The 27936-nt window shown below is 42.5% G+C and overlaps 1 protein-coding gene across 1 annotated transcript; it reads left to right on the forward strand.

Moving 5' to 3' along the window:
- The first annotated feature begins 1416 nt into the window (after window positions 1-1416).
- Window positions 1417-26286, forward strand: FAM76A (family with sequence similarity 76 member A). Its single transcript, XM_030325665.1, is given in 11 exon segments — window positions 1417-1570; window positions 2833-2897; window positions 6168-6210; window positions 6212-6223; window positions 6965-7117; window positions 9760-9917; window positions 14350-14436; window positions 19871-20006; window positions 22901-22969; window positions 22971-23023; window positions 23980-26286. Coding segments are annotated over 11 exon segments (945 nt in total). The 5' UTR covers window positions 1417-1489; the 3' UTR covers window positions 24068-26286.
- Window positions 26287-27936: the final 1650 nt, after the last annotated feature.

Here is a 27936-nt window from a genome sequence, read left to right on the forward strand (position 1 = left end):
TTGAGGAAAGTGAGGCCCTGAGAAGTTCAGTGGTAAGTCCAACGTTATATAACTAGTAAATGTGGGACAGGGATTTTGAACCATACTTAGTTTTCTGACCCAGAGCCTAAACTTTTGATTAACACGCATCTTTGGGCAGCCCCCCCCCCCCCAAGAAAGGGGCTGGATTTGGGTTTCAGAGACAGTAAATTTTGTTGGGCCAGGGATTTAGAAACTATAAGTGCGTCCTCAATTGTTAAAAAAAATGCACGTTGAAGGAAAACTGCAATTAGTACTGTATAGGTGGTTGGCAGAACCAAAAATAATCTAAGCCCAGGAGCATCTACGGGGCAGGCACTTGGAAAGGCCAGTATTGCAGGAAGTTTTGCCAAAGTCTCAAGAACAAGAAGTTCATAATTCCTTGGGCAGCCCCTAAGTGTGCCAAGCTGAAAGCTGAAGAGAGGCAGAGTAGCCAGGAGGGTGTGGCTTGCCTTGGGGGGGGGGGGGGGGGGGGGGGGGGGAGGGGGCAGGCACAGCCGGGAAAGCCCAGCTGGTTGTCTGAAAGAGAAGCTGGGGTTGCAACTGGGAACACAAAGTAGGAAGCAGGCCTTGGGCCAATTGCATCGCACTCTGAGGGAGGCCACCAGAGCGGAAAGACTGTAAGGGGTGGAGAGCCTCGCCTTAGTATTCTTCTACTTCGTCCCGGAGCGGCTGTCATCACTCTAGCATCCCTCTTTCTCAACACAGGGATCCTGTTTCTGGGGCTTCCCCCTTTCTCTCTGGAGGTCAACGATCCTACAGTCCCCCCTCTTTTTAGGGATCTCAGACAGAGGGCACCCCTTTTACGTTGTTTCTCATGGTTTCCCTCTTCTCCCTCCCTAGTGCGGGCCACCTCCTGTCCAGATGATGGTGGAGTTTTCTCACAAGCCCCCCACCTTTCTCAGGCTCGGGATCTTGCTCGAGTTCTAGTTCAACAATGCGCAGCTCTTGGCGCAACCGCACCCCTCCTACTCCCAGACGGCAGCTCCATGGAAACCAAAACATCACAACTCCGCTAAGGTATCGCGAGAGGTGCAGTTGCGATCGCATCAGGGGAGAGGCGGAGCGAGGGCGGGAAACAAAGAGCGAAGTGGGAGGAGCCTGGGAGCTTCCGAGGTCCCGGGCGGGGAAGGTACCTCCTAGTGGCGCCCCGCGTGACTGCGCTTTACATAATCGAGGCCGCGCGCGTCATAAGTGGCGTACTGCAGTTCAGGCCGAATCAGAATTGTCCCAAGCTCCGTGTTCTGCCCCTTTGTGCTTGATGGACGTCGAAAATGAACCAGTGAAGGGGCGACCAGCGCCGCCGCGCCCGCCCAGATCCGCCCGCACTCGCCGGCCCGCCCGCCTGCCGCAGCCCGCAGCCTGCTGCCGCCGCCGCTGCCGCCGCCGCCGCCGCCGCCAGCTTGTCCCTTAGACTGTCAGATAAAGCGGTGGGCCGGTCGGCTGGCGGTGAGCGCGGCCCGGGCCGGACATGGCGGCGCTCTACGCCTGCACCAAGTGCCACCAGCGCTTCCCCTTCGAGGCGCTGTCTCAGGGGCAGCAGCTGTGCAAGGTGCGCGGGCTGGGGCGGCGGGCCGGGAGCTGGGACGCTAGAGGCTCGGCCCGGAGCCCCCTGTTCTGCGGGGCCGCCCGGCGGGGTCCCCCGGGCAGGGCGTGGCAGGCCCGCACCCGCTCCGCTGGGGGCCAGCGGGGCACGTGGGGGAGGAGTCCCGGGCGCCGTCAGGCCCCCGCGGCAGGCGTGTCCGGGTGCTTAGCAACCGCGAGGGATTGTTCTCGGACCCCGTAAGGTCTGGGGAGGGGACAGCGGGTCCCCGGCCTGACCCGGACCAGCCGTACCGAGCTCCCTCTTGAGCTGGCTTCCCCGCCGCTGGTTGCACCCTGAGGGACCGCCTGCCTTGCCTGGGGACTGAACTCCAGAGTTGGGTGCTGCCTAGGACGAGTCTCCAACTCGGGCGCCTCACGGGCACTTTCCGGCAGTCTGAGAGACGGAGGTAGCGAGGCTTATAGAAAAGACCCCCAATTAAGCGCACGAAGTAAAAGGATTTTTCAGCATCCAGTTGGTGACCTTCGATCCTGGCCCTAATCAGCTACTATTCAGTTTTTACCCTTGAAGGGCCCAAGTTCTTTTTTTTTTTTTCCGTTTGAGTTGTTTGCATCCTGCTTTGCCTTTTTAAATTAATAGAAGTGCTGTGAGGTGACAGTTAAAAGTCACGAAGCCGTCCTGCGAGTGATTTGAGATATTCTCAGATAATCCAGAGTTTGTCTCTGGTATGGGTAACTCGTAATTGTATGTCACCGTTGCCTCAAATGGCTATGACTTTGTCACTCTGTTTACTGGGTAGGAGAGAAGGCAAGTGTTTGGGTGCCTTTATTTTTTTGGTCTTTATATAAATAAAAATATATATACATTTGAGATAAATATATACTGACTTTAAGGAAGTTTCATATAGGTCAGCAATAATGATTTTAACTTAGCATTTCGTTTCACAAGTGAACCTGGTCAAAAATCAAACAGTGGAAGTGGCAGAACCGGAACTAGAATCCAGGGCTTCTGATTCCCAGTCTGAGACTTATTCATACACTACTTTGGTTTTACAATTTAGACTAGTTCCATATAAATTCTTTCTTAACTTCCACATCAGTGCAGGGCAGTGATGCCAGTATTACAGAAGAGAAAAATAAGGCACAGAAAGTTCAAGTGACTCACTCAAGCACAGTGGCTATGCTGGGAATAGTACCCAGGTCTTCTGCCTCCTACTGAAGGCTGTTTCCATTTCTGACTGCCTTTTAAATTATATCCTCATTTCATTTCAGGAATGTCGGATTGCACACCCTGTTGTGAAGTGCACCTACTGTAGGACTGAGTACCAGCAGGAGAGGTACAGTTTTTATTGACCACGAAAGATGTTTGCAGGCTTTTTCCTCTTAATTAGTTGCTGTTCAATGTACGGATCTGTAATTGATTGCATTATACCCGGATTCTGCAGGGTGTTTTTTTTTTTTTTTATTATAACATATTGATGAATATAAAACACACATATGTTCCCTAGTTATTCATGGATTGCTTAAATTTTTTTCATGACTTTTTAAAGTAATCTCTGCACCCAACAGGGGCTTGAACTCACAACCCCAAGACTGAGTCGAACGCTCCACTGACTGAGCCAGCCAGGTGCCCCTTGCTTAAGTTTTTAAAGTTACTTTTCCGATCCTTGATCATTTTATATTGTGGTTATGATCTTTATGACACTAAGAAACCACAATTGTAAAACATGAGCCTTAGGTTTCAGTATGCTTATACTCAAAGCTTGAAGAATGTATAAGCCAAAAGAAGACACTTTTGGAAATGTGCCTATTCTGATAAAGGGTTTGTTAGCCTTAGCCACATTTGAAATTTACTTGCCTTATGTAAATCTCATTTTTAAAAATGTGAAAAACATTTAGTTGTAAGTGAACACATATCTTTGTGAGACTTTTTTAACAGCAGCAGAGTGGTTTATTGGTTTTCAATAGCAGCAAAGTTGTTTATGGGTATAGTTAAGTTCTGTGGGCCTGCAACTGTAGGTCATAGTTCCTTAAAGCAGGGTGGGGTCTATTGTGAGCTCACACATAGACCTAGAAACCTAATTTTAATCAGCCTTATTTCCATTCTGGGCACATTTTCCCCAACATTTTATTATGGATATTTTCAAACCAGAAAAAGTTGAAAGAATTAAACAGTAAACACTCATATACCTACCACTTCGATTCTACAGTTTACGTTTACTTTATGTGCATCATCTATCATCAATGTATTTTTTTTAATTTGAGAGAGAGAGAGAGAGAGCGGGGGAGAGGGGCAGAGGGAGAGAGAGAATTCCAAGCGGGCTCTATGTGCAGTGCGGATCCCTATGCAGGGCTTGATCTCAAGACCCTGGGACGGTGATCTGAACTGAAATCAAGATTTGGGTGCTCAACCAATTGAACCACCCAGGCGCCCTTCAGTGTATTAATCCATCTTATTTACGATTCATTTAAAGTGTGGACATCAGTATACTTGATCCTAAATACTTAAGCATGCATTTCGTTAACAAAGTTTGATATTTGTTTACGGTCCTTTATTTTTTTAGAGTAAAATTTGTGCACAGTGAAATGCTCAAATCTTAAGTACATCATTCAGTGAGTTTCGCAAACAGTATATGGATCTGTAACCCTCAACCCTTTAAAATATAGAACATTACCGTCAGCCCAGAGTCCTCTCATGCTTCATCCCACTCAATCTCCACTTTTCTTGCTTCCCCCGTGCAACCTACTATTCTGATTTTCCTTCCCACCGTAGATCAGTTTTACCTGTTTAGCCCTTCATAGATACGGAAACATATAAAACATAATCTAGAAGCTTATGTTTCAGCTTTTATATTTGGGTCCATGATCCACCTTGAATTAATTTTTAGGTGTAGGGCGAGATATGAATTTACACCATACATAAAATTGATTCAAGATGGAGGCACCTGGCTGGTTCGGGTTGTTGGAGCACGCAACTCTTGATCTCGGGGTGTAAATTCAAGCTTGCAGGTTGGGTGTAGACATGACTTAAAAAAATAAAATCTTAAAAAAAATGATTCAAGATGGATCGTTAGGAGTGGTTTTCCTTTTTTTCTAAAGTTTATTTATTTATCTTGAGAGAGAGAGCACAAGTCGAAGAGGGGCAGAGAGAGGGAGAAAAGCAATCCGAAGCAGGCTGTGCACAGTCGGTGTGCAGAGTCCGACGTGGGGCTTGAATCCAGAAACCGCGAGATTATGACCTGAGCTGAAGTCAAGAGCCGACACGTGACTGAGCCACCTGCGTGCTCCGAATGATTTTCTTGTTTTCCAAGAGTCAGGAGCATTTTGTATATATCGATACATATAAAATCCCACTTCTTCAGTATAAATATAAGTATAACTAAAAGTTCAACAATTCCAGAATCACCGATGTGAAGCCTTTTTCTAGAGGTTTCTTTCATATGGCCTCACATCTTGTCCTGTCTCTTTAAAAATAGCAGAAATACCGCTGGGTGGTCGCAGTCGTTAAGCGTCCGACTTCAGCCAAGGTCACGATCGCGCGGTCCGTGAGTTCGAGCCCCCGTCAGGCTCTGGGCTGATGGCTCAGAGCCTGGAGCCCCGTTTCCGTTCTGTGTCTCCCTCTCTCCTCTGCCCCTCCCCCGTTCGTGCTCTGTCTCTCTCTGTCCCAAAAATAAATAAACGTTGAAAAAAAATTTTTAAATGGCAGAAGAAAATGGAAAATATTTTACTTGAATATCTCACTTTAATTTAAATGTTTTGTACTTTGAGGTCTTTCTTTGTTTTTAAATTTATGGTCACTTTTATAGGACTTTATGGGAAATAATCACAAAATAGCTAATAAGACTGCATTTTTATGTGATTTTATTTTCAGCCCCAGATATTGTTTTAACTATTCTTGCACATCAAGCATTTATTGTACCTCTCTTTGTGAAGAATTAGACTTTATTTGAAGATGATTTTTTCCCCTAGGCAAGTTTATCAGCTCATATATTTAGGTAATACAGGTCTCTGGACCTTCACAAGACCGAAGACGTTTTTCTTTTTATCAGTGCTTAGTTCTTAGAGAAATTGGAAATATTGACAAAATATTTAGTCATAGCATCCATTTCCCCACAATCTGGGATTTTCATATGCTTTTACTTACAGAGGAGGGTGTAGACAGAGTAAAGTCAACATGAATCTCTGAGTTAGTATTCCAACGCATATACTTCATTCCTCACCTCAAGTTTCTCAGCTGTTCATCCAAATTGAGAATTGACTGCTAGTCCATTTCAGTCTAAAACATATTCTTTTGAGGGTCCTGGCCATATTTGCTAGTTTTGTTTAGTGATACTTAGAGATGTGATACTCAGAAAATAACTCACTGGTCCACTTTAACCAAAACCTTATTTTATCTGAGCTAATAAAATTAATAACCATAAATATTAATAAATAAAGAGTTAGTGGCCAAATACTTAACTTTCAGGTAACCAGGTTGTCCAGCCAAAAGCCCTTGGCACTTAGCAATGAGCAAATTCTGTGGGCTTAAGGAGGAATCAGTTTTCAGATATTGTAAGGGAAGCAACTTTTTTCTCATAAAAGCATCGTGTCTCTTTTTTCCTTAACAGTAAAACCAATACAATATGCAAGAAGTGCGCACAGAATGTGCAGGTTATATGGAACAGTAAGTAGAGTTTCTCTGTACCTGACAGTGAGTACTTGGGTCTCTGGAACCTTAACATTCTGTGGATTATTGATATAACTACCATATTTTTTATTAGAATATCTTATGTGTAAATACTTTCCTCAGAAAAGTTTATCTAGCCCTGAGCTTTGAACCTAGCTAATACTTACTGAGAAGTTCTGGTGTTATGTTCATGATGGCGGGATTGTCGTTATAATTTTCCTTGAGAGCTTCGGAAACCGGTATGGAAAGAGGATGGGAAAGATGGATCCTACAATGTGACGTCTTTGTTTGGTAGCAGTTGACTGTTCGTTTTGCTGACTTTTTAGGGGGGAGGGGGTCTCTCTGTGTTAGGGTTCTATATTATGTCCTTGCAGGCATTCTCCCAGCCTGTTTTATACGGTGATAATGGCAAAGAGGCCTTTCCAGAAATTTGGAAGCACTTACTGGTTTCTCCAAAGAACTGGTTCTGTTGAATTTCTTACAGAAGTCCCAGCGTAATACTCTGGTGGGGTTTTGTTATTGTTATTTATTTGTTTTAAAATCAATAGTCCTGTGCAGAAAATCACTTTACATAGTATTAGGAATTGGGCTTCATTTGATCGTGTAGAAGGAAATTTTATGAAGTTGGGAATACATTTTTACAATGACTGATGAACTGTCTAATAGGAATTATTGCTTTAAAAATGCATGGTATTTTATAATATACTTAGTTGACCCTTTTTTTCCCCTCTCTTTCAGCCCAAACCTTGTCAGTATTGCAACATAATTGCAGCATTTATCGGCAACAAATGCCAGCGCTGCACAAATTCAGAGAAGAAGTATGGACCACCCTATTCATGTGAACAGTGTAAGCAGCAATGTGCATTTGACAGGAAGGATGATCGAAAGAAGGTAAATCTCTGTGTTTTGTTTTGTTGATTTTTTTTTTTTTTCCTTTCTGAGAAATTAAGTTTGGTCAATTGTGTCAAAAAGAAATCACACAGGGCTGCTGGCTGGCTCAGTCAGTAGAGCATGGCGACTCTGGATCTCATGGTTGTGGGTTTCGGCCCCATGTTGGGTGTAGAAATCACTTAAAATCTTTTAAAAAAAAAAAAAAAAAAGGACGTTAACAAAGAAATCTCCGTTCCTGTCCTAGTTGTTCTTGAACTTGAAGATTTTCAGCCTTTGTTTTCATTTAGCAAATGTGGACCATTATATTCTTTAAAAAAAAAAAAAAACAACATATATATATACATAAAAATATATATATATGTGTGTGTGTGTGTGTGTGTGTGTATATATATATATATGTATATATATATATATATATTTTTTAAGTAATGTCTACACCCAACGTGGGGCTTAAACTTCTGACCCTGAGCTCAAGAGTCACATGTTCTGACTGAGCCAGCCAGGCATCCCTGGACCATTATATTCTAATATTACATGAGCTGGTATTTCATGAGAATCTTAATTAACAGTGATCTGTACCCTGTATAAGTAAAGCGATGATTGGCAAAAATTCTATAGAACTCTGTAAAGGAGAGATTGTGACTTAGGATACACTTGCATTACCAGTTTCACTATCTGACTGTTTCAAGTGTTTCTATCTGTTGAAGTTAAAAATTCCAAGATGACATAGAGGAGAGCTCTGGGTGGAGTGATGGTACCTTAGTAAACTAAAATGGTTTAGATTTGTTCTGTTTAAAACCCTCCAGTGGCTTCCAGCTGCACTTAGAACAAATCCCAACCCCCTTCCTGATGTACATTGCCCATACCTGCCTCTCAGTCTCTCCTGACGTTAACGCCTCCCGCCTGTCACCTTGTTTCAGCCACACTGACCACCTTTTAGCCCTTCAAATGTGCCAGTTTCATTCCTACCGTTGCACCTGGCTATCATTTTGCCTGATAACACCCATCAGTCTTAATTGGTTCCTCATGCTCAGATGCTACTTCCTCACAGAGCCCCTTTACTAACTCACTCACCCCCTATCATATTACCTTGTTTGTTGTCTTCACAGCATAACATTGTGAGAAATTATCTTGTTTATTTGCTTATGTTTGTCCACCTTCACTAGAACGTGAGCTCCTTGTCCATCTTGTTCTCTGCCGCATTTCCAGTGGCCTGGCACATAGTAAGTGCCCAAAACAAACAAACATACATATATACATACACATATACACACACACAGGTACCACACACACACAACACATACATATATATGTATATATATATTTACTTGTTTTGATAAGAGTCATACTTTATCGAGAACTATTTCTTCCCCCTCTTTTAGTCGTCTTACCTGACACTGTCAAAATATTAATCTGAAATATATCTCCAGCTGACTGTTTTTACTGAGAAAACTGTGCTTCTCATTTTCTACTTTTTAAAAAGTAAGTGAAGTGGGGCACCTAGGTACTCAGTTGGTTAAACATCCGACTTCGGCTCAGGTCATGATCTCATGATCTCATTGTTCATGAGTTCAAGTCCTATGTCGGGTGGGCTCGAGCCCCGCTTTGGGCTCTGCACTGACAGTGTGGAGCCTGCGTGGATTCTCTCTCTCTTGCTCTGCTGTCTCTGCCCCTTGTAGGATACTCTTTCTTCCTCTCTCTCTGCGTCTCGCTCACCCATACTCTCTCTCTTTCTAAAATAAATAATTAATTAATTTTAAAAAGTGAAGTGATTGTGTATTTTTAAATTGAGGTATAATCAACATATATCAGTTTCAAATGTACAGCATAATGATTTGAATATTGTATATATTGGAAAGTGATCACCACAATAAGTCCAGTAAATATCTGTCACCATACACAGTTATGGGATTTTTTTCCTTGTGATGAGAACTTTTAAGATCTACTCTCTTAGCAACTTTCAAATATGCAATATAGTATTACTAACTATAGTCCACCATAACTGTACATTACATCCCCATGATTTATTTATCCTTTAATTAGAAGTTATAACCTTTGGACTACTTCACACCCGTTTCACCTACCCACCACTCCCCACCTCTGGCAACTAGCAATCTCTTCAGTAAATATTTTTTTAATGAAGGAATGCAGTACAGAAAACTTTTTCAGTGTCCAGAGGTACTTTTCAGAGATGCTTATGCTCATGAGAAACTGACTCCTGTGAACCAAATTCATTAATTTATCATGGGAGGATATTAACTCTCCAGTGACCAGAATACTCCTGTCTGCCAACCAGAGCACCTTTTCCCTGAATTTAAGATACTGGAGAAGCTGAATTAGGATCATGAGGTAGCATATGATGATATGTCGGAGTATAAGCTCTGCAGTCCTACTGACCTGGGCTAGCTGAATGGTCCTGGACGAGGTTACTTTTATTAGGCATCATGTCATCACCTTTCCAGTGGGAATCACAGTAGCTGCTTCACAAGGACATAGGGGGATTTAATGAGGTTGAGGACTTGCCTAAGTTCACACACCTCCTAAGTGGCAGAATTGGGACTTACCCAGAGGTCCGGAGCTCCCAGTAGCTCCGTTCTGTACTACATTCTCTCTTCTTCATGTTTGTCCTCCTTGTCCTTCAGGTAGATGGGAAATTGCTGTGCTGGCTGTGCACACTGTCCTACAAACGGGTCCTTCAGAAGACCAAAGAGCAGAGGAAACACCTGAGCAGCTCTTCCCGTGCCAGCCACCAAGAGAAGGAGCAGTATAGTCGACTGAGTGGTGGCAGCCATTATAACAGGTATCCCCAAGGTGCATGAGATAGGACTAGAGGTACCTATTGGTCAGACAGAATACACAATTAGCCATGGAAGAAAACCATTTGGTATCAATTTTCCTCTTCTTTTCTCTCTAGTTACTAGCCTTAGGAGGAATCTCCTTTGTCACATTGGACAGTTCACGTATCTTCCAAGTGCCAGAGAGATTTCCATAAGGTATTAGGATTTACTGACTTGGTTTGTCTTGTGTCTGGAAAGTTTGTGAAATTGTTCTGCCTTGACTATAATGCTCCTCTCACCCTTGGAGTGGATTATCTCCTTAGAAGACTGGGCATGTCACTTTCTGAGGGATGCAGCTTTTTTAATGCATAGTTGGCCAGGAGGTTGGTAGCTGTTCTAGGTTTGTCCTGGTGGGAATCCAGTCAAAAAGATGTCCTTTCATTGTTGTCTTAAGCTTCCTTCAGAGTATCTGTAATGTTGTTAAGAGTTCTGGCTTTCGATTGAATCCTGACTCTGCCAGGTTCTCTGTGTGGGATCTTGGGCAAGCTTGTTCATCTTTAAAATAGGGAAATAATAATATTACCTCATGGAATTGTGGAGATAAATTATATAGTGCATGAATAGTGGTTTGCTTTATAACTGGCATATAGGAAGCATTCAATATATTTTAATTACTGTTTGTTATTGTTACCATTATGGTTTTGTTTGTTCATTATTATTAAGTACTCTCATGGGCCAGTGACTCTGCTAGGAAGGCAGAGATGAATAAAAGAATCATGCTGCTCACCAAGAGTATGCAGTCTGGTAGGGAAGACAGACCTGTAATCAAATCATTGCATTATAATTCGATGAGCACCACAGTGGAAACATCAAGATGCAGGCATGAGAGGCAGTAGTAATTAACTGCCTTGGGGAGTCAGGCAAGAGAGGCTCAGAGAAGAGCTGGGTTGGGGCTGGATTTTAGGATGAGTTGGAATCATCAGATCACGGATGGGCAGAAGCATCCTAGGCTGAGGGAATAGTGTGTGCAGAGAAATGGAGGGCGTAAGACCACACGACCCTGAGGAGTTGCAGGTCCTTTTATGTTGTTGGAGCTTATGTTTGGGAGCCAGGGAATGGGAGAGAAAGGGATTCTGAAAACGTTAAGGAGCATGAACCTGACCCTGATTATTGTGGAGAAAACATTGGAAGAAAAAGAGACCGGAGGCTGGTTAAGAACCTGTTTTGTAAGAGTCCACAGTAAGAGGTATTAATATTAGAATCTCAACTGAGGCCATGGCACCAGAGGTCAAAGAGGCAGATTCATGGAGTGCCTGGGTGGCTTAGTTGGTTAAGCATCCGATTTCGGCTCAGGTCATGATCTCCCGGTCCATGAGTTTGAGCCCCACGTCGGGCTCTGTGCTGACAGCTCAGAAGCCTGGAGCCTGCTTCAGATTCTGTGTCTTCCTCTCTCCCTGCCCCCTTCCCTGCTCGTACTCTCTCTCTCAAAAATAAAATAAAAAAAGAGGCAGATTCAGGAAGATACTTTAGAGGGAGAATTATGAGAAACTTAGATAATTTAATGAACAGGTAGATGGGCAGGAGTTGGGTGAGTAAAGAATCATTCTCAGGTTTCTTACTTGGGTGAATAGGTATATTCTTTAACTGAAAGAGAATACAGGAAGAAAAGAGAAGTTCAGTTGTTTTGTTTTTTTTTAAACTTGAGGTTGGAGCATCAAGAACAATTTTGTGGGAGCTTTAGCCTAAAACTCAGAAGAAAGGTTTGGAGCACATAAGAGTCAGTAGGAATAGAAGTTATTATAAAGTACAGATTCCTGCAACTTCATCCCAGAGTTTAATTCAGTAGGACCTAGGATAGAGTCCATGAATCTGCATTGTTTACAAACATCCTGGATGATTATGGTACAGGTGATCTGGGGAACACCATCTCCAGCCCATATGATAAGTAGTTGTTTAAACCATGCTCTTTGATGATAGAATTCAAGTTGGAGTCTGAGAACAGAATTCTAGAAGCACTCAAGGATGGAGTGAATGTTTGCAAACCATATACCTAATAAGCGGTTAATATCAAAAATATATGAAGAATTCATACAACTGAATAACAACAAAAGCGCAAATAATCCAATTAAAAAATGGGCAAAGGACCCGAATAGACATTTTTCCAAAGAATATATACAATAGATACATACAGAGGTGCTAAACATTGCTAATCATCAGGAGATGCAAACCAAAACCACAATGAAATATTACCCCACATCTGTTAGGATGGCTGTTATCAAAAAGTTAAGAGGGGTGCCCAGCTGGCTCAGTTGGTGGAGCATGAGATTCTTGACCTCAGGGTTGTGAATTGGAGCCCCACTTTGGGTGCAGAGATTGTGAAAGGAAGGCAGGCAGACAGACAGACAGACAAAAGATAACAAATGTTGGCAAGGTTGTGGAGAAAAGGGAACCCTATACACCATTAGTGGAAAGGTAAATTGGTGCAACCATTGTGGGAAAACAGGATGGTGGTTCCTCAAAAAATTAAAAACAGCTACTATATATTTGATCTAGCAATCATTTATGAGTATATATATCCCAAGGAAATGAAATCAGTATCTTGAAGAGCTATCTGCACCCCCAGGTTCATTGCAGCTTTATTCATAATAGCCAAGATATGGAAACAATATAAATGCCCTATAATGAATGAACGGATAAAGAAAATGTGATACACACACACACACACACACACACACACACACACACACACACATACAGTTTGTGGTATCACTTTTACAAGGAATCTTTTTAAAAAGCCAATTTCATAGAAACAGAGACTAGAATGATGGTCGCCAGGGGCTGGGGAAGGAGGAAATGGGGAGATTTAGGTCAAGGGGTATAAACTTTAAGTTCTAAGAAGAGTAAGTTCTAAGGATCTGATATACAGCAGAGTGGCTATTCTTAATATGATACTATATACTTGAAAATTGCTGGGGCGCCTGGGTGACTCAGTCGGTTAAGCATCCGACTTCAGCTCAGGTCATGATCTCACGGTTCGTGAGTTCGAGCCCCGTGTCGGGATCTGTGCTGACAGCTCGGAGCCTGGAGCCTGCTTCGGATTCTGTGTCTCCCTCTCTCTCTGTCCCTCCCCTGCTCATGCTCTGTCTCTGTCTCAAAAATAAATAAAAACATTAAAAAAAATTGCTGAGAGTAGATTGTAAGCATTCTTGCCATAAAAAAAAAGTTATGTGAGGTGATGGATGTGGTAATTATCTTAATCTTGGTGATTATTCCATAACATACACGTTTATCAAATGTTATGTTGTACACTTTACATGTATACAATTTGTCAGTTATTTCTCAGTAAAGTTGAAGGGGGGTTAAGGATGGCATGGTCAGTGGTATCAAATATTGAAAAGAGATCAAGAAAGAAAGGGTCTTACTCGAGGGTGAACTCATTGAGTCTATAACTGATTTTTAGTGGTTTGTGGGACTCAGATATCAGTAGATTCACAGAACTATCCTGAAGAAGAACTGGATTAGGGGTTCAACCTGGTATCTAGTCCTCACTTCACTATTGACTAGCTATATATCCTTGGGAAGGTCACTTAAACTTGATGAGCCTCAGTTTCTGCAGAGTAGAAATAGTGCCTTGTATATACCTCACAGACTTGGGAGATGTGCATGAAACATTAAATGTGAAAGTACTTTCTTAAACTGTAAGGTAGGTTTTACTTATTAAAAATTTAAAAAACATTTTTTTTTTTTTAATTTTTTTTTTCAACGTTTTTTATTTATTTTTGGGACAGAGAGAGACAGAGCATGAACGGGGGAGGGGCAGAGAGAGAGGGAGACACAGAATCGGAAACAGGCTCCAGGCTCCAAGCCATCAGCCCAGAGCCTGACGCGGGGCACGAACTCACGGACCGCGAGATCGTGACCCGGCTGATGTCGGACGCTTAACCGACTGCGCCACCCAGGCGCCCCTAAAAAACATTTTTTTAACGTTTATTTATTTTCAAGAGACAGAGCATGAGCAGAGGAGGGGGAGAGAGAGAGGGAGACACAGAATCTGAAGCAGGCTCCAGGCTCTGAGCCGTCAGCACAGAGCCCGACGCGGGGCTCGAACTCACAACCATGAGATCATGTCCTGAGCTGAAGTCTGACACTTAACCGACTGAGCCACCCAGGCACCCCACGTCTTATTAAAATTTATTGACTCTGTTCCCATAGTTGTTAATAAAGCAGATAATATCTAATTAAAGGTAAGAATTTTGGAGGTCTCTGGAAGTGAGCTACCCATGCATCCAGGACCTATGAAATCAACACCTCAGTGGATTTAATAGTCAAGAATAATTAGCTCTTTCATGGAGGAGCTTGTGATATTACATTGGTCCTGTTTGAACAAACTTTTGTTGTGATGTTTTATAAATCTTTGATTTCTAATTTGTGTTTCTCTGTTTTTGCCATTAAAAGCCAGAAAACACTTTCTACATCTTCAATTCAAAATGAAATCCCAAAGAAAAAATCCAAGTTTGAATCAATCACAACCAATGGAGACAGGTAAGCCAGTTGGTATGTGTGCATGCTTCCATTTGAGTTACTGCATATACAGTTCCTGAAACAGGAATACATTCCAGGGTGTGCCTTGGACCTAGTCTAGGGTTGTTATTGAGCCTCCGAGGGTCACTCCGTTAGCCACTTGATATCTTATGAATAAGCAAGCAGTGCTGCTATTTGTTTATAACTCTAATCTTGTCATTAAAAGACAAGCACATATAACGATTTAATAGCAACTGAATTCTGCGATCAACATATAACTCTCCCACACTAATTCTAAGAAGTCAGGAGCTATATGCTTTTCGTTGTGTTCTGTGCCTGTGGCCTCCTCCATGCAGGGCCAGAGTTGGTATTGAGAGGTGGAGCAGAGACAAGTTGGGAGTTAAGGCAGTGTTCTTAGTCTAATTCATGCTTCCTTAGCATGCAGAAAGCCCAGGGCAGCTACTGAATCAGCAGAGAATGAGATGCATTTGAATATTTTTACTGCATTTAAGCCTGTCTTAAAAGCACATATTTACTCCTTGCCTTCCTCTCTCCATCTGAATGATGCTTCCTCTTGCAAGCTGCTCTGTCCTAATATCCAGAGTGTCCCATCTGTGTTGGTGCAGTGGGCTGCTTCCCAACTGAGTCTTGAGGCCAACCATTTTCCTGTTTCTCCAGGCCCAGGCATCCTGCAGTGAGACACTGGCACACTCTTCCTCCAAAGCCTTGAAATCCTCTCCATTCTGAAAACTCCCAGTGTCAGTTCTCCCTCCCAGCAGGTGGTGGGAATGGGAGTAGACTTAGCACATAGGCTTGCCAGGACCAGATTTCATCTAGGGGTACACAAAGCATCTATGAAGTTTATTCTTTACGGTTACCTTTTTTATTAAGTTGATTTCAGATTCTACAAGGTACCTTTTATCCACTAGTATCATTGATTTTATACTTGTTAAATGGAACCTTCTGGAATGTTTAACTTGGATGTTCAAATTATATGGAGAAAGGAACCATAAAGACCATCAGCTTCACTGTTACTTGAGCAGATATCCTGACCATCATGAAGATTGTCCCATCACCCCTGCCAGCATGCCTGATCCTACAAAAACCATGTCAAGGAGTGAACCTTTCTGAATTCCCTGCCTTTATAAAGGTCTAAGCCAAGAGGTGCCTGGGTGGCTCAGTCAGTTGGGCTTCCGACTTCAGCTTAGGTCATGATCTCATGGTCCGTGAGTTCGAGCCCCGCATTGGCCTCTGTGCTGACAGCTCGGAACCTGGAGCCTGCTTCAGATTCTGTCTCCCTCTCTCTGCCCCTCCCCCACTCATGCTCTGTGTCTCTCTGTCAAAATTAAACTTTAAATAAATAAATAAATAAATAAATAAAGGTCTAAGCCAAGACCCACAGCCTTTAGATTCATCATTTCTGTTTTTATGCCCACTTATGACCCAGGCTGTATTTGAATGACCTGGAAAAAGTGCATTCTTAACTTTAGTTTAACCAGCCAGTCCTAAAGCTTACCTTCTTTTAGATTATTTGTTCTTAAGATCTGCCATTATTCTTGCTGTCCATTGCTATGGATATACAAAGCTAAAAACTGAAGTTTTCTGTTCAGAGTGATATTTTAAAAATGTTTATTTTGGGAGAGAGAGAGGATGAGTGGGGGAGGAGCAGAGAGAGAGGGAGAGAGAGAATCCCAAGCAGGCTCCTCACTGTCGGTGCAGAGCCTGACGTAAGGCTCAGTCCCATGATTGGAGATCATGACCTGGGCCAGAATCAAGAGCCAAATGCTTACCCAATTGAACCACCCAGGTGCCCCTGTTGAGAGTGTTTATCACTTCTAATCGCCAGCAATGATTGTTTTCCTCAAGTAGGAAATACTGATCCTTACCATGGTCTTTAACAATCTCATCTGGAAAAGATCTAAAAGATCATTTTTTCTTGAAATGTAGATGCTAGTTATTAAAATAACTTGCCCTGATAACTTGAAACTTTGGAAAACTTTTCTGCTTCTACAAAAGTTTTTTTTCATATACATACAAGTTCCATTTGAATGTTCCTGCATTAGCAGTCTTAACTTACCAATTCCACTTGTTTGCATTTCTTTTTAAAAGTTCATAGCAAAAGTTAAATGACATTTTTCCTTTATTTTTACTTTTGTTTAGTTTTTTCTTTCTTTTCCCTCACTTTGAAAACATTCTGACAAGCTGTTTTTTGATGGTCCTTTGTCATGTCATGCAAACCCCCATTTTTTTTTTTTTTTTTTACTGAATATCTATCTTGAATTCAGTTCTGTACCAAAGGTTACCGGTCTTGTTTCTGAACTATCTATTGTAGCCACCTCTTAGCTTTCAGTTGATCGTAGTCCACTTTCCTGGCCCCACTTTGAAAATATCCATGTAGGCTCTTGTCCTTTCATTGTTATCCCTTTTCTGCCAGCTGCTCTCTAACAGCTTTCCATTCTCCTTTCTATTCTACCATTCTCCACTCTTATTATTATTTTTTTTAATGTTTATTTATTTGAGAGAGAGAGAGAGAGACAGAGCATGAGCAGGGAACGGGCAGAGAGAGGGAGACACAGAATCTGAAGCAGGCTCCAGGCTCTGAGCTGTCAGCATAGAGCCCAACGTGGGGTTCGAACCTACAAAACTGCAAGATCATGACCTGAGCCGAAGTCGGACACTTAACCAACTGAGCCACCCAGGCGCCCCTCCACTCCTATTTTTTAAATATTGAGACATACTTGATTTTTTTCCCCTCTTTCTTTCTCCATTAGTCTTCCATATTGTACTGCGAGAATGCATCACTTTAGGTTTTTTATAAAACCTTTTCTCGAATAGTTTTATACTTCTACAATGCCTCTGGGGCGCCTGGGTGGCTCAGTTGGTTAAGCGGCCGACTTTGGCTCAGATCATGATCTCACAGTTCATGGGTTTGAGGCCCACATCAGGCTCTGTGCTGACAGTATGGAGTCTGCTTGGGATTCTCTCTCTCTGCCTGCCTGTCTGCCCCTCCCCAGCTTGTGTGCGCACATGCACGTGCGGGTGCATGCTTTCTCTCTCTCTCTCTCTCAAAATAAATACATAAACTGAAAAAAAAATTTTAAATGCCTTGGTCATTTTTTTTTTTAGTATCCCCGCAAAATTCATAGCCTCCCTCTCATATTTTCTAGTTTGCTGAAATCGTAGCAAAAACTTTTATTTTAAGTTTATGTATTTTGAGAGAGAGAAAGAGTGCACATGTGCAAGAGAGGCAGAGAGAGAGAGAGAGAGAGACAATCCCAAGCAGGCTCCATGCTGTCAGTGCAGAGCCTGTCATAGGGCTCTCTCTCATGAAGTGTAAGGTGTTTTTTTTAATGTTTATTTTTGAGAGACAGAGGCAGAGAACGAGCAGGGGAAGGGCAGAGAGAGAGGGAGACACAGATGAAGCAGACTCCAGGCTCTGAGTTGTAGACACAGAGCCCGACGTGGGGCTCGAACCCAAGAACCATGAGATCGTGACCTGAGTCGAAGTCGTATGCTTAACCGACCGAGACACCCAGGTGCCCCTCGAACTGTAAGATCTTGACCTGAGCCGGGTCGAGAGTTGGATGCTTAACTGGCTGAGTCACCCGGGTGCTCCATAGCAAGAACTTTTCACTTTGAGAAAGATCTGAGTTCATTTCTAGCTTTCCTTCCCTGAGAAAACGTACCAGCTACTTTTTGATCTATTTGTTTGTTGTTCCATTGGCGATAAGGCATACCTGTTGATTGTTTCTAAAGGATATTCCTTTCCTTTCTTTGTAGTTTTTTTTTTAAGAGTCTTTAAGTAATCTCTACACCCAATGTGGGGCTCAAGCCTACCACCCCGAGAACAAGGGTCACATGCTCCGTGAACTGAGCCAGCCAAGTGCCCCTCGTCATAAAACCCTAGTTTATTTATTCTCCATTTGAAATATGCCTGAAAAATTAGACGTACTTTGTGTGGCCTCACCCTTTTGTTGGAGATACTTGGAAAGAGACTGGATCTGATTTTCTGCCTTGCTAACCTAGCCATCTGTTTTCATTTGATTTCCAACAGTTCTTATTAGTCAGAAGTTAGAGAGTTAGAAAGGTCAGGCCCTAACAGGACAGACGTGACTGGTTTTGTCAACAATAGTGGTATGGGAAAAATCCTCTCTTGAGAAGCAGGTGGGCAGAGCATTAGAAGCTTTCGGGAGCACAAGATTTATACTAGCCCATTACACTGTTTCATTTGTCACTCTAGTTATGGGTTTAAAGAAAATCTTTTGGATTGAGGGAAGACAGTCCCTTGGCAGGTATTGAAACTGGTAGAGGAGACTTTGATGGGTCCTTTCAGCATTTTCTCCTGCTTACCTTGTTTTATTATATTGCTTTTACTTTTCGTCACCCAGTAATTCTGCATATTCATCAGTTAAGAAAGCACCAGTTCATTCTTCTTCTGATGTTCTTCTTACATGCCTCATGTAGATGAAGAGAGAATATTCTTAGCAGTCAACCATGTCTTCTAGCCATAGAAATGTTTGACTTGGTAACTGAGGATGTTCAGTGATTCCACTTGCTATTTGGAGTTTCTACCCATGTAGAGAAATGCTGGTTATTAGCTGTAGTTCAAGATGAACTAGAGTCATTGCTGTATTGATCTAGGGAGTCGAGAATCAATATTCCACTGACTGCTTAGGAAAAACAGGTTTGTGTTTTACTTTAAAGGTTGCCCTGGGAAGGGTAAGGAGGTTTCTTTGGGCAGTCTCTAGAGAAGGGCAGGACTTGACTCTTATGGCAGTGATTCCTTAACTTGTTTTGGGCCTAAGACATCTCTGACCAGCCAGGGACGCTGTGGATCCTCACCCTAGAAACCATCCATTGTATGTATACATCGAATTCTATATGCAACTTCAGGCATTCACAGATTCCCTGGAACTAGGCCTGGTTACAAAACTCTCCGAAAAAGACAGAGTTCACCTGGCACTTTAACAAATGAAGTGCTCAGGTACTGTTACTGAGAAGAATCTGTTTGAACCCCGGGTTATGGTGTGACTCTGGATTTTATCACCTGTGTCTTTCCTGATTATCACTGGATTCTTGACATTGGAAGTGGTAGTCAACAGGCCAGTTGCAGTGTAGGGGAAGTTGGCTTCCTTCCTATTAATTTCATCTTTTTCTAATTTTTAAAAGGGACTGACTGCTCCTGGAATGGGATGCAGCAGCTTCTTAACAGCTGCGCCATACATGGTGCTTTGGAGCAGAACATAAAGAACCAAGATCTGATGATCGCCTCGCCTGTGCAGTTTAGCAAATGCTATTGAGTGTGGCGTGTGTGGAGCATTGTACTTCCTGCTGGGAATTCAAATAGTTGCTCCTACTCTGGAGCTTGTAGTCAAGTGGTCCATGGTGTGTCCTCAAGTGAAAAAAGGTTTATCCCTCCAAGTTATGATTTTTCCTTCTCCATTTTTCTACTCAGCTTTTCCCCAGACCTGGCCCTGGACTCACCAGGCACTGACCACTTTGTCATCATCGCCCAACTGAAGGAAGAAGTGGCCACTCTGAAGAAGATGCTGCATCAAAAGGATCAAATGATTTTAGAGAAAGAGAAGAAGGTACAGTTTTGTTAATGCCTCTCAGGCCACAATGGTGCAAGGGTAAGCATGTGGTACCATAGGGCATGGTGCTAACTCTGTTTAACTGACACTTATTTGGTACTGACCACTGAAGCTTTGAGGGATCCAGTGTCAAGGTTGGGGTATCGTGGGAGAGGCTTACTGTCTGCCAAGGTGACTCGTGATCTGCTGTTACCGTGAGAGAGAACCCTCACTCTGCCTTGGTGAGGTGCATTTAGAAAGTTGACTTTTCTCAACATTTGGAGGAAGTTTCACTCATGTTGACCAGGCTTACAGAGATGATGTGTAAAACTACAGTGCCCCCCTTAATTCACAGGGGGGCATAACTGACTGCTACATTTCTCAGCATGAACTGCCTTGGAAAGTTGTAATCAGAAGGTGCTGAATGAACATGGAGTTGGGACAAGAGGAGATGGTTATGTAATTGGAATTTTTAATGCTCTCAGGCTGAGAACCTGATACCTCCGTCTCTGGTATTGGGATGGCCATGCCCGTGAGACAGTAATACTTAAAATATGTGGGCCAGGTCTCCCTCCTTCCTGGACAATGGTCAGGTAGGCCTTCCTCCATGACTCTTACATCACTTTGCTTCCATTACTGACAACTCCCTGAGTGACCCATTCTTTAAACACATTAACATCTTCAGTTAAGTCTTACCCTGGTCTAACAGTCATCCTCCTTCTTTAAGGGAACTTTTACATCCTTCTTGAGATCAGGTCTATTTCTCTTATTTTTAGGTTATTTTTTCTTTTCTTTTTTTTTAGAGAGGACAGAGAGAGGTGGGGGAGAGTGGCAGAGGGGGAGAGCGAGAGGAGGGAGAGGACAGAGGGAGAGGGAGAGAGAATCCCAAGCAGGCTCCATGCTCATGTGGAGTCCAACATGGGGCTCGATCCCAAGACCCTGGGATCATGCCTGAGCCCAAATTAGAGTTGGACGCCCAGCTGAGCACCCAGGTGCCCCTCTTACTTTTCGGTTCCCAAAGAGTATCTTCTTTTTGTCTAATATATTAGTAACAATAATAGCTAAACTTTTATTGGATACTTAAGTATGTGGCCGGACTGTTCTAAGTGCCTCTATGTATTAATCCATTTATCCTCATAACAGACCTTTGAGATAAGAATTACTGTTGTCATCATTTTGTAGATGAAAAGTATCCTCCAATATTTTTTCTCTTAGAGTTCCAATCCTTCTCTTGGTTTCTTTTTTCTCTGAGGCTGTATGTTTTCTTGTGCCAAGTTTGGAGTGCTAGGATTCATTCTGAGTGGCTAACAAAGGCATTTATATTGTTAAAATATGTGCATGCATTCTGTCCATGTAATTTCGACCTCATGTTATAGATGAGGAAAACGGACCCAAGATATTAAATGACACAATCACATCACACAATTAGTAAATGGCAAGTCTTCCTGACTCTACCATTCTTTCTACTAGGCTATGCTTTCTTCTTCTGCCAGTAAGATAGAGATTCATGGGAAGTTCGAGACCAGTATACATTCCACTTTACAACATGACTGTCAGATGAAGGCAGACCCAAGTATGTTTTCTTCATAGACAAGATCAGAATAGCACATAATAAAAGGGGTTTTTGCAAAAGAGACAAAATGAACAACTTGTTTCTACTGATTTGCAAAGTGAGGGTTTTAAAAGGAGGAAAAACAATAGATTGTTTCTCAGCACTTTCAGGATCAAGGTCACACTCCTTGGCTTGGACACAGGCCCTTCTACAACATACCTGCCTATCTACAGCATCAATGTCACTCTCCATGCTCATCAGTCTTTGAACAAGCTGTCAGTTACCTCACACTCTCTGGCTGTGCCTGTACAGTTTCCTGTGCTTGGATGTCGTTCTCCTTACCTTGTGTGCCAGCTGTACTTCATGTACCTCGAAACTCAGCTCACACGTCACTTCCCTGACTTAGATATCTCCATCCCTGCTCCTTGAATAGCATAGTCAATAGAAGGCGGCCTGGGGTTTGAATTCTAGCCTCGTCTCTTGCTAACATGTATGAGCATGGCCATGTTACTTAAGCCATTCTTTTTTTTTTTTTTAATGTTTTTTATTTATTTTGAGAGACAGCGACAGTGTGTGAGCAGGGGGAGGAGCAGAGAGAGGGAGACACAGAATCTGAAGAAGTCTCCAGGCTCCGAGCTGTCAGCACAGAGCCCAACACGGGGCTCAAACTCACGAACTGTGAGATCATGACCTGAGCCGAAGTCAGACGCTTAACCGACTGAGCCACCCAGGCACCCCAACTTAAAGCCATTCTAAGCCATTGTTTTCCCATCTGTAAATGGAAAAATAATATTGCCCCGCCACAGACAGGTTTATCATAGGATTGAATGAAATAATATAATCAAACAGTTGGGGTACCTGGCTAGCTCAGAAGAGCATGCAACTCTTGATCTTGGGGTCGTGAGTTCAAGCCCCATCTTAGGTGTAGAGATTACTCAAAAAAAAAAATTGTGTGTGTGTGTGTGTATAAATATCAAACAGTTACCTAGAACAGGTTAAAAAATTAGTAAATGGCGATAGCTGTTATTCTCCTGGCTTCTCACAGTCAGTCATATTGTGTTGTATTGTAATCACTGATTTATTTGGAGGATTATTGGCAGGTATTAAATACATAAAATCTTTAAAACCTGTCAGTGATGAGGTATCAGAAATGGCTATGTCAGGGATTTTGTGTAATTTTTAAGAAATCTTTAGGGTAAATAGGATACAGAATTCCCTGGCTTTGGCTTAGTTAGGGATCTTCCGAAGAGCCCTGATTTCATTAATTTGAAGGAACCATTTAGCTCTCTGCTGGCCAGAACATTCCTCATTGTACTGCACAGAGATTTCTTCAGTCAGTCTGCCTTTTCCCCCCTCTCAGATCACAGAGTTGAAGGCTGATTTTCAATACCAAGAATCTCAGATGAGAGCCAAAATGAACCAGATGGAGGAAGACCCACAAAGAAGTCACAGAGCAGTTACAGGTGAGTCTGCCTGTTTGTTTGTTTTAATGTTTATTATTTTTGAGAGAGAGAGAGAAACAGAACATGAGCAGGGGAGGGGCAGAGAGGGAGAGAGAGACACAGAATCTGAAGCAGGCTCCAGGCTCCAAGCTGTCAGCACAGAGCCTGACATGGGGCTCGAACTCATGAACTACGAGATCAGACTTGAGCCAAAGTAGGACACTTAACCAACTGAGCCACCCGGGTGCCCCGAGTCTGCTTGTTTTATATGATAACCCTGGTGTATTTAGCTGATTGTATTTTTTTTTAAAAAAATTTTTTTTTCAACGTTTATTTATTTTTGGGACAGAGAGAGAGCATGAACGGGGGAGGGGCAGAGAGAGAGGGAGACACAGAATCGGAAACAGGCTCCAGGCTCTGAGCCATCAGCCCAGAGCCCGACGCGGGGCTCGAACTCACGGACCGCGAGATCGTGACCTAGCTGAAGTCGACGCTTACCGACTGCGCCACCAGGCGCCCCAAGCTGATTGTATTTTAAGTGATTTATCTCTTAGATTTTTTTTTGTTTTCAAAATATTGACAAAATCATATTTAATCTAGCTTATTAGCTGTCTTTTACTATTTCGTTGTTTGGGTGTGTTTCTGATCTCTTTCCCTCAAAAACTGGAATTAATAAATGTGCGTTTTGAGTTTTGGATAAGCCAGATGTGATTCCAGATATCTGGATTATAAATTCTGTTTATCCAACACGTTAAGGCCTCCACGGTTGTTTGGTGTTGCACAAAGCACCCTTTTGTAACAGTGGATCCAGGAGATTGAAGGTGCTGATTAACCTCTAGCAAATACTTCCTTCCCCTGAAACCAGCCCTAGAGCTTTCTGTTGATTTCTGCCTCTAGAATTGTTCTCTTGCTGACCCTTTACGTTGTCTGCCTTAGCATCTGCATGAAAAACATGTCCTGTCCTGTTAAAATATCCTTGCACTGATTTTTTGTTTAGGGCCAAAAACCGAGAGCTCCTGAAGCAGGCAGCTGCCTTGTCTAAGAGCAAGAAGTCTGAGAAGTCAGGAGCTATCACCTCTCCGTGAGAGACCATAAGGAGGCTCCCAGCCAACAGCGAAGGGGTTCCTGGGTTAGGGGTTGGTGACACTGGCTGTTCTCTGTGAATTGCAAGCTTTCTTAAGAAATCTCTATTTTATTACAGTTATCCTTCTTGTGGGATTGTGGTGGGCTGAATGGAAACACCTGGTTTATGCTGTGTCATGACTGCATGCTTGGATGTTTGGGGGTTCCAAGCTCTCTGTCTCATACTCTCACTCCCCCCAACCCCACCCCCAAGTACTACTCTCTGTCTCTCTCTTTCTTTTGGCACTACTGTGTGGTGTGTGTTGTGTGTGTGTGGCAGTCACTGTTCAGTGTTATGTGCAGATATTTTTTTTTTTTTTTTTTCGGTCATCACATCCTGCCATACCCATGAGCAAATAGTTTGGCATTATTACATACATATCACTGCCACCCTCTGAACTTTGAAAACTGCCACCTTAAGACTTGTACAACGGAAGAGGCTTTCTCTCTCCAATAAACCTTTTGCTTCAGGGTATACTCCTTGGGTTTTTTTCCAGGTATATTATGTATGACTTTGTACTATGTATAGCCAGAGTTTTATTTATTTTTAAAAAAAAGAAACTTTTCTGATAAAGGAATAATGGTAGCCTAGCTTGTTCTTGTAAAAGTGATGCCTCTTAAAAAGAAAAAAAAAAAAAAGCCCTTCTCTCTACCTTTAGTAAAGGAATAAGACCTTTTCTTGTTACCTTGAGTCTTAAAAACTGATTGCTACGGTGCAACAATTCAGTGCATCAGTGTGGAGTTAAGTGCCTTTGGAGGACTTCTTGGAAGAGCATTTAAGGAGATGCTTAGGGGAGGTAGCAAAGATTTTGAACAGTCTGTCTTTTTAAGTAAGGGCAGAAAGAAAGGTTGTCCAGGTTTACTGGACGATTTCCCTCCCTACCCCTTTCTAGATTGTTTTATGTGACTGATTTACATTCTCACACTGCCACTTCTTTTTAAAGAAAAAAATACCCTTTACTTATATCGGTCGTTACATTGGCCATTGTCAGAGAGCTTTTTTTTTTTAATGAGCAGATTCAAATGGATAATATTTGAACTACAGAGCATTTTGGGGGTTAGTACGAGCTGCTCAAGTGTGGACCTCTGAGTCTGAGCGGGAGAAATGCTGTCACTGTACCTTCTCCCCCTTCCTCCTCATCCATCCCAGCCTGCCACACTCCCGCTTTTAGTGGGAAAAGGGCGTTTCTTGAAGACAGGTGCTTGTCAGAAGCAGCTTGGCCTCAGCCAGAATTGTTTGTGTCCACCTTTCCCTTCCTGACTGAGAGGCACATGGGTTTTACTTTTCCGGGAGAGGAGATAGATTTGCACTTCTCCGCCATTCTCTCAGGTCCTCCATGGGATGTTTGTGAAAGAAATGAGGGGTGTGTGATGTGCCGTGAAACACAGTAAAATCAACTACCTTGGAATCATTAATGCAGAGGGGTCCTGAGGCTCGAGGTAACCATGAGGACAGATGAACTTTGTACCTCAGTGCACCAAATTGTAAGCAGTCAGTTTAACTTGCTAGGCATTTCCTAAAAGCCAGTGCTTGTAATCTGTGATAACATTCTCACAAGTGGAGCCATGCACAGAATTGGACAGAAATGTGGAAATGGGTGGCTTCTTTCTGATAAAAGAAACAATGGACCACGTTGCTCATCTATCACTCTAGTAGGGGAGGTCATTTTCCCTTCCAAGCAAGGGAGACGACAGTGCTAAACACTTTTGTAACTTTTTGAATGAGAAACTTTTAGGTAAAGATAAACTGTCAGATAATATTTTTCAGATGCATTTACGTTTGACTCTGGGAAAAGATTATGAAAAAAAGTTACAGTCGTGGTTTTGGGTTTGTTTTTTTTTAATTTGGAAGACTTGAGAAATTCTGTTTCATGAAGTGACGATATAAAAACACATACTTAGTTTTATACTAAATCTTTTTTTAAGGCGTTGGCATTTAATACAAAGCAGATTCACACATTTTCTAACTTTCCACAAGTTCCAAAAAGTGAAGGAAGAAACCTCAGTCTTGAAGTTTTGGTTTTTAAAAATCATGACACTGTTTTACCATGAAATTGAGTAGCTAACTTTTGGTACCACCTTTTGTTTATTTGTATGTTTGTATAATGGACACTTTGAAACACAGGAATGTTTTGGTTTGTACAAACTTTGAAAAATGTGTGTTAATAAAAATTCAAATTGAGTCAAGTGTTGTTGGGTGATTGATTGATTGATTGATTGCCGGTTTACCAGTAGGCATATCCCATTATGCCCTTCAGCTGAGAAAACAGTTTGTTTTGCTTGTAGACTTAAACAATTAAAAGCCTAACTGTGGTAATAGGGAGCTCATATCCATCAGAGAATAAACCCATTCTCTTTTTTTTCTTCTGTGATTTTATTTTCCAGTTAAGTGCTTGCTTTGTTATAAACGCTATGCTAGGCAATGAGAATACAGCAGTGAAGAAAATTTATTTCCTCTTGGGGCTTCTATTTGGTGAAATATTGGACACCACCACTGTTCCTTGATTTTTAATTTTTTTTTTCAACATTTATTTATTTTTGGGACAGAGAGAGACAGAGCATGAACGGGGGAGGGGCAGAGAGAGAGGGAGACACAGAATCAGAAACAGGCTCCAGGCTCTGAGCCATCAGCCCAGAGCCTGACGCGGGGCTCGAACTCACGGACCGCGAGATCGTGACCTGGCTGAAGTCGGACGCCCAACCGACTGAGCCACCCAGGCGCCCCTGTTCCTTGATTTTATATTCACCATTATGAGTCAAAATACAACACAGGATGAATCTTCATAAGGTATGAGTGAGAAGATTTTGAGATACCATCTCAAGGAGAGGAATGTATTAGTTTGAATCTTTGGTGCTGGTAATTTTTAAAATTAATAACAGGTGCCTCTCAGACATTGTCACTGCCACATCTGGTCATTCTGTAGACTCAGCGACAACTTATTTTCTCTCAATAAACTGAAGAAAGTTTTATTTTGTAGGTACTATGGCCCGAATTTGGGGGGGTTCTCCCCCCAAATTGATGTGTTAAAATCCTAACCCCCAAAGACGATAGTATTAAGAGGTGGAGCCTGTCTTTGGAAGGTGCTCGGGCCCTGCCTTCACAAATGGAATTAGATACGTTATCTCTACCACCATGTGAGAACCCAGCCAGAAGGCACTGACTGTGGACCAGAAAGAGGGCCATCACTAGAGCGTAACCTGGCTGGCCCCTTGATCTTGAACTTCTCAGCCTCCAGAACTCTTGAGAAATGAATTTCTGTTGTTTACAAGCTATGCAGTCTGTGAAACTTTGTTACAGCAGCCCGAAAAAGAAAAGGCGGTAGGCTATGTTTATGACCATCTTCATTGTGTAAATCCATTTATCCATTTTCTCAGCCTTAAAAATCACTGTAGGGGAAGTATAGAGTATAAACAGAGAAGGATATTTGGTTCTTCAGGAAGGTCTTCAGCCACTCAACCCTCAAAGTTTAGGGCTTTAGTTCCATTCTTTTGGTTTAAGATCATAAGTTACCTGCAGTATAGCTGTCTTCGACTAAAGGCCAGCTCAAAGGTCTTGGAGGAGGGGCCGTTTTTGGGAAGGCCCAAACTGTCAGGAGTTGCAGGATATCCTGCTTATTGTTTCTATATAACAAACTACCCCAAAATTTAGTGGCTTAAAGCAAGCATTTAAATATGCCCACAGACTCTGTGGATCAAGAATTTGGACAGGGCACTGTGGGGCTGACTGGTCTTTATTCTACAATGTCTGGGTCCTCAGTTGGGAAGATTCAAAAGCTGAGGGATACTTCCTGGGGCTGGAATCGTCTCTAAAGGTTGTTTATTTGTATATTTA

Source organism: Lynx canadensis, chromosome C1 (assembly GCF_007474595.2).
Source record: "Lynx canadensis isolate LIC74 chromosome C1, mLynCan4.pri.v2, whole genome shotgun sequence".
NCBI lineage: Eukaryota > Metazoa > Chordata > Mammalia > Carnivora > Felidae > Lynx > Lynx canadensis.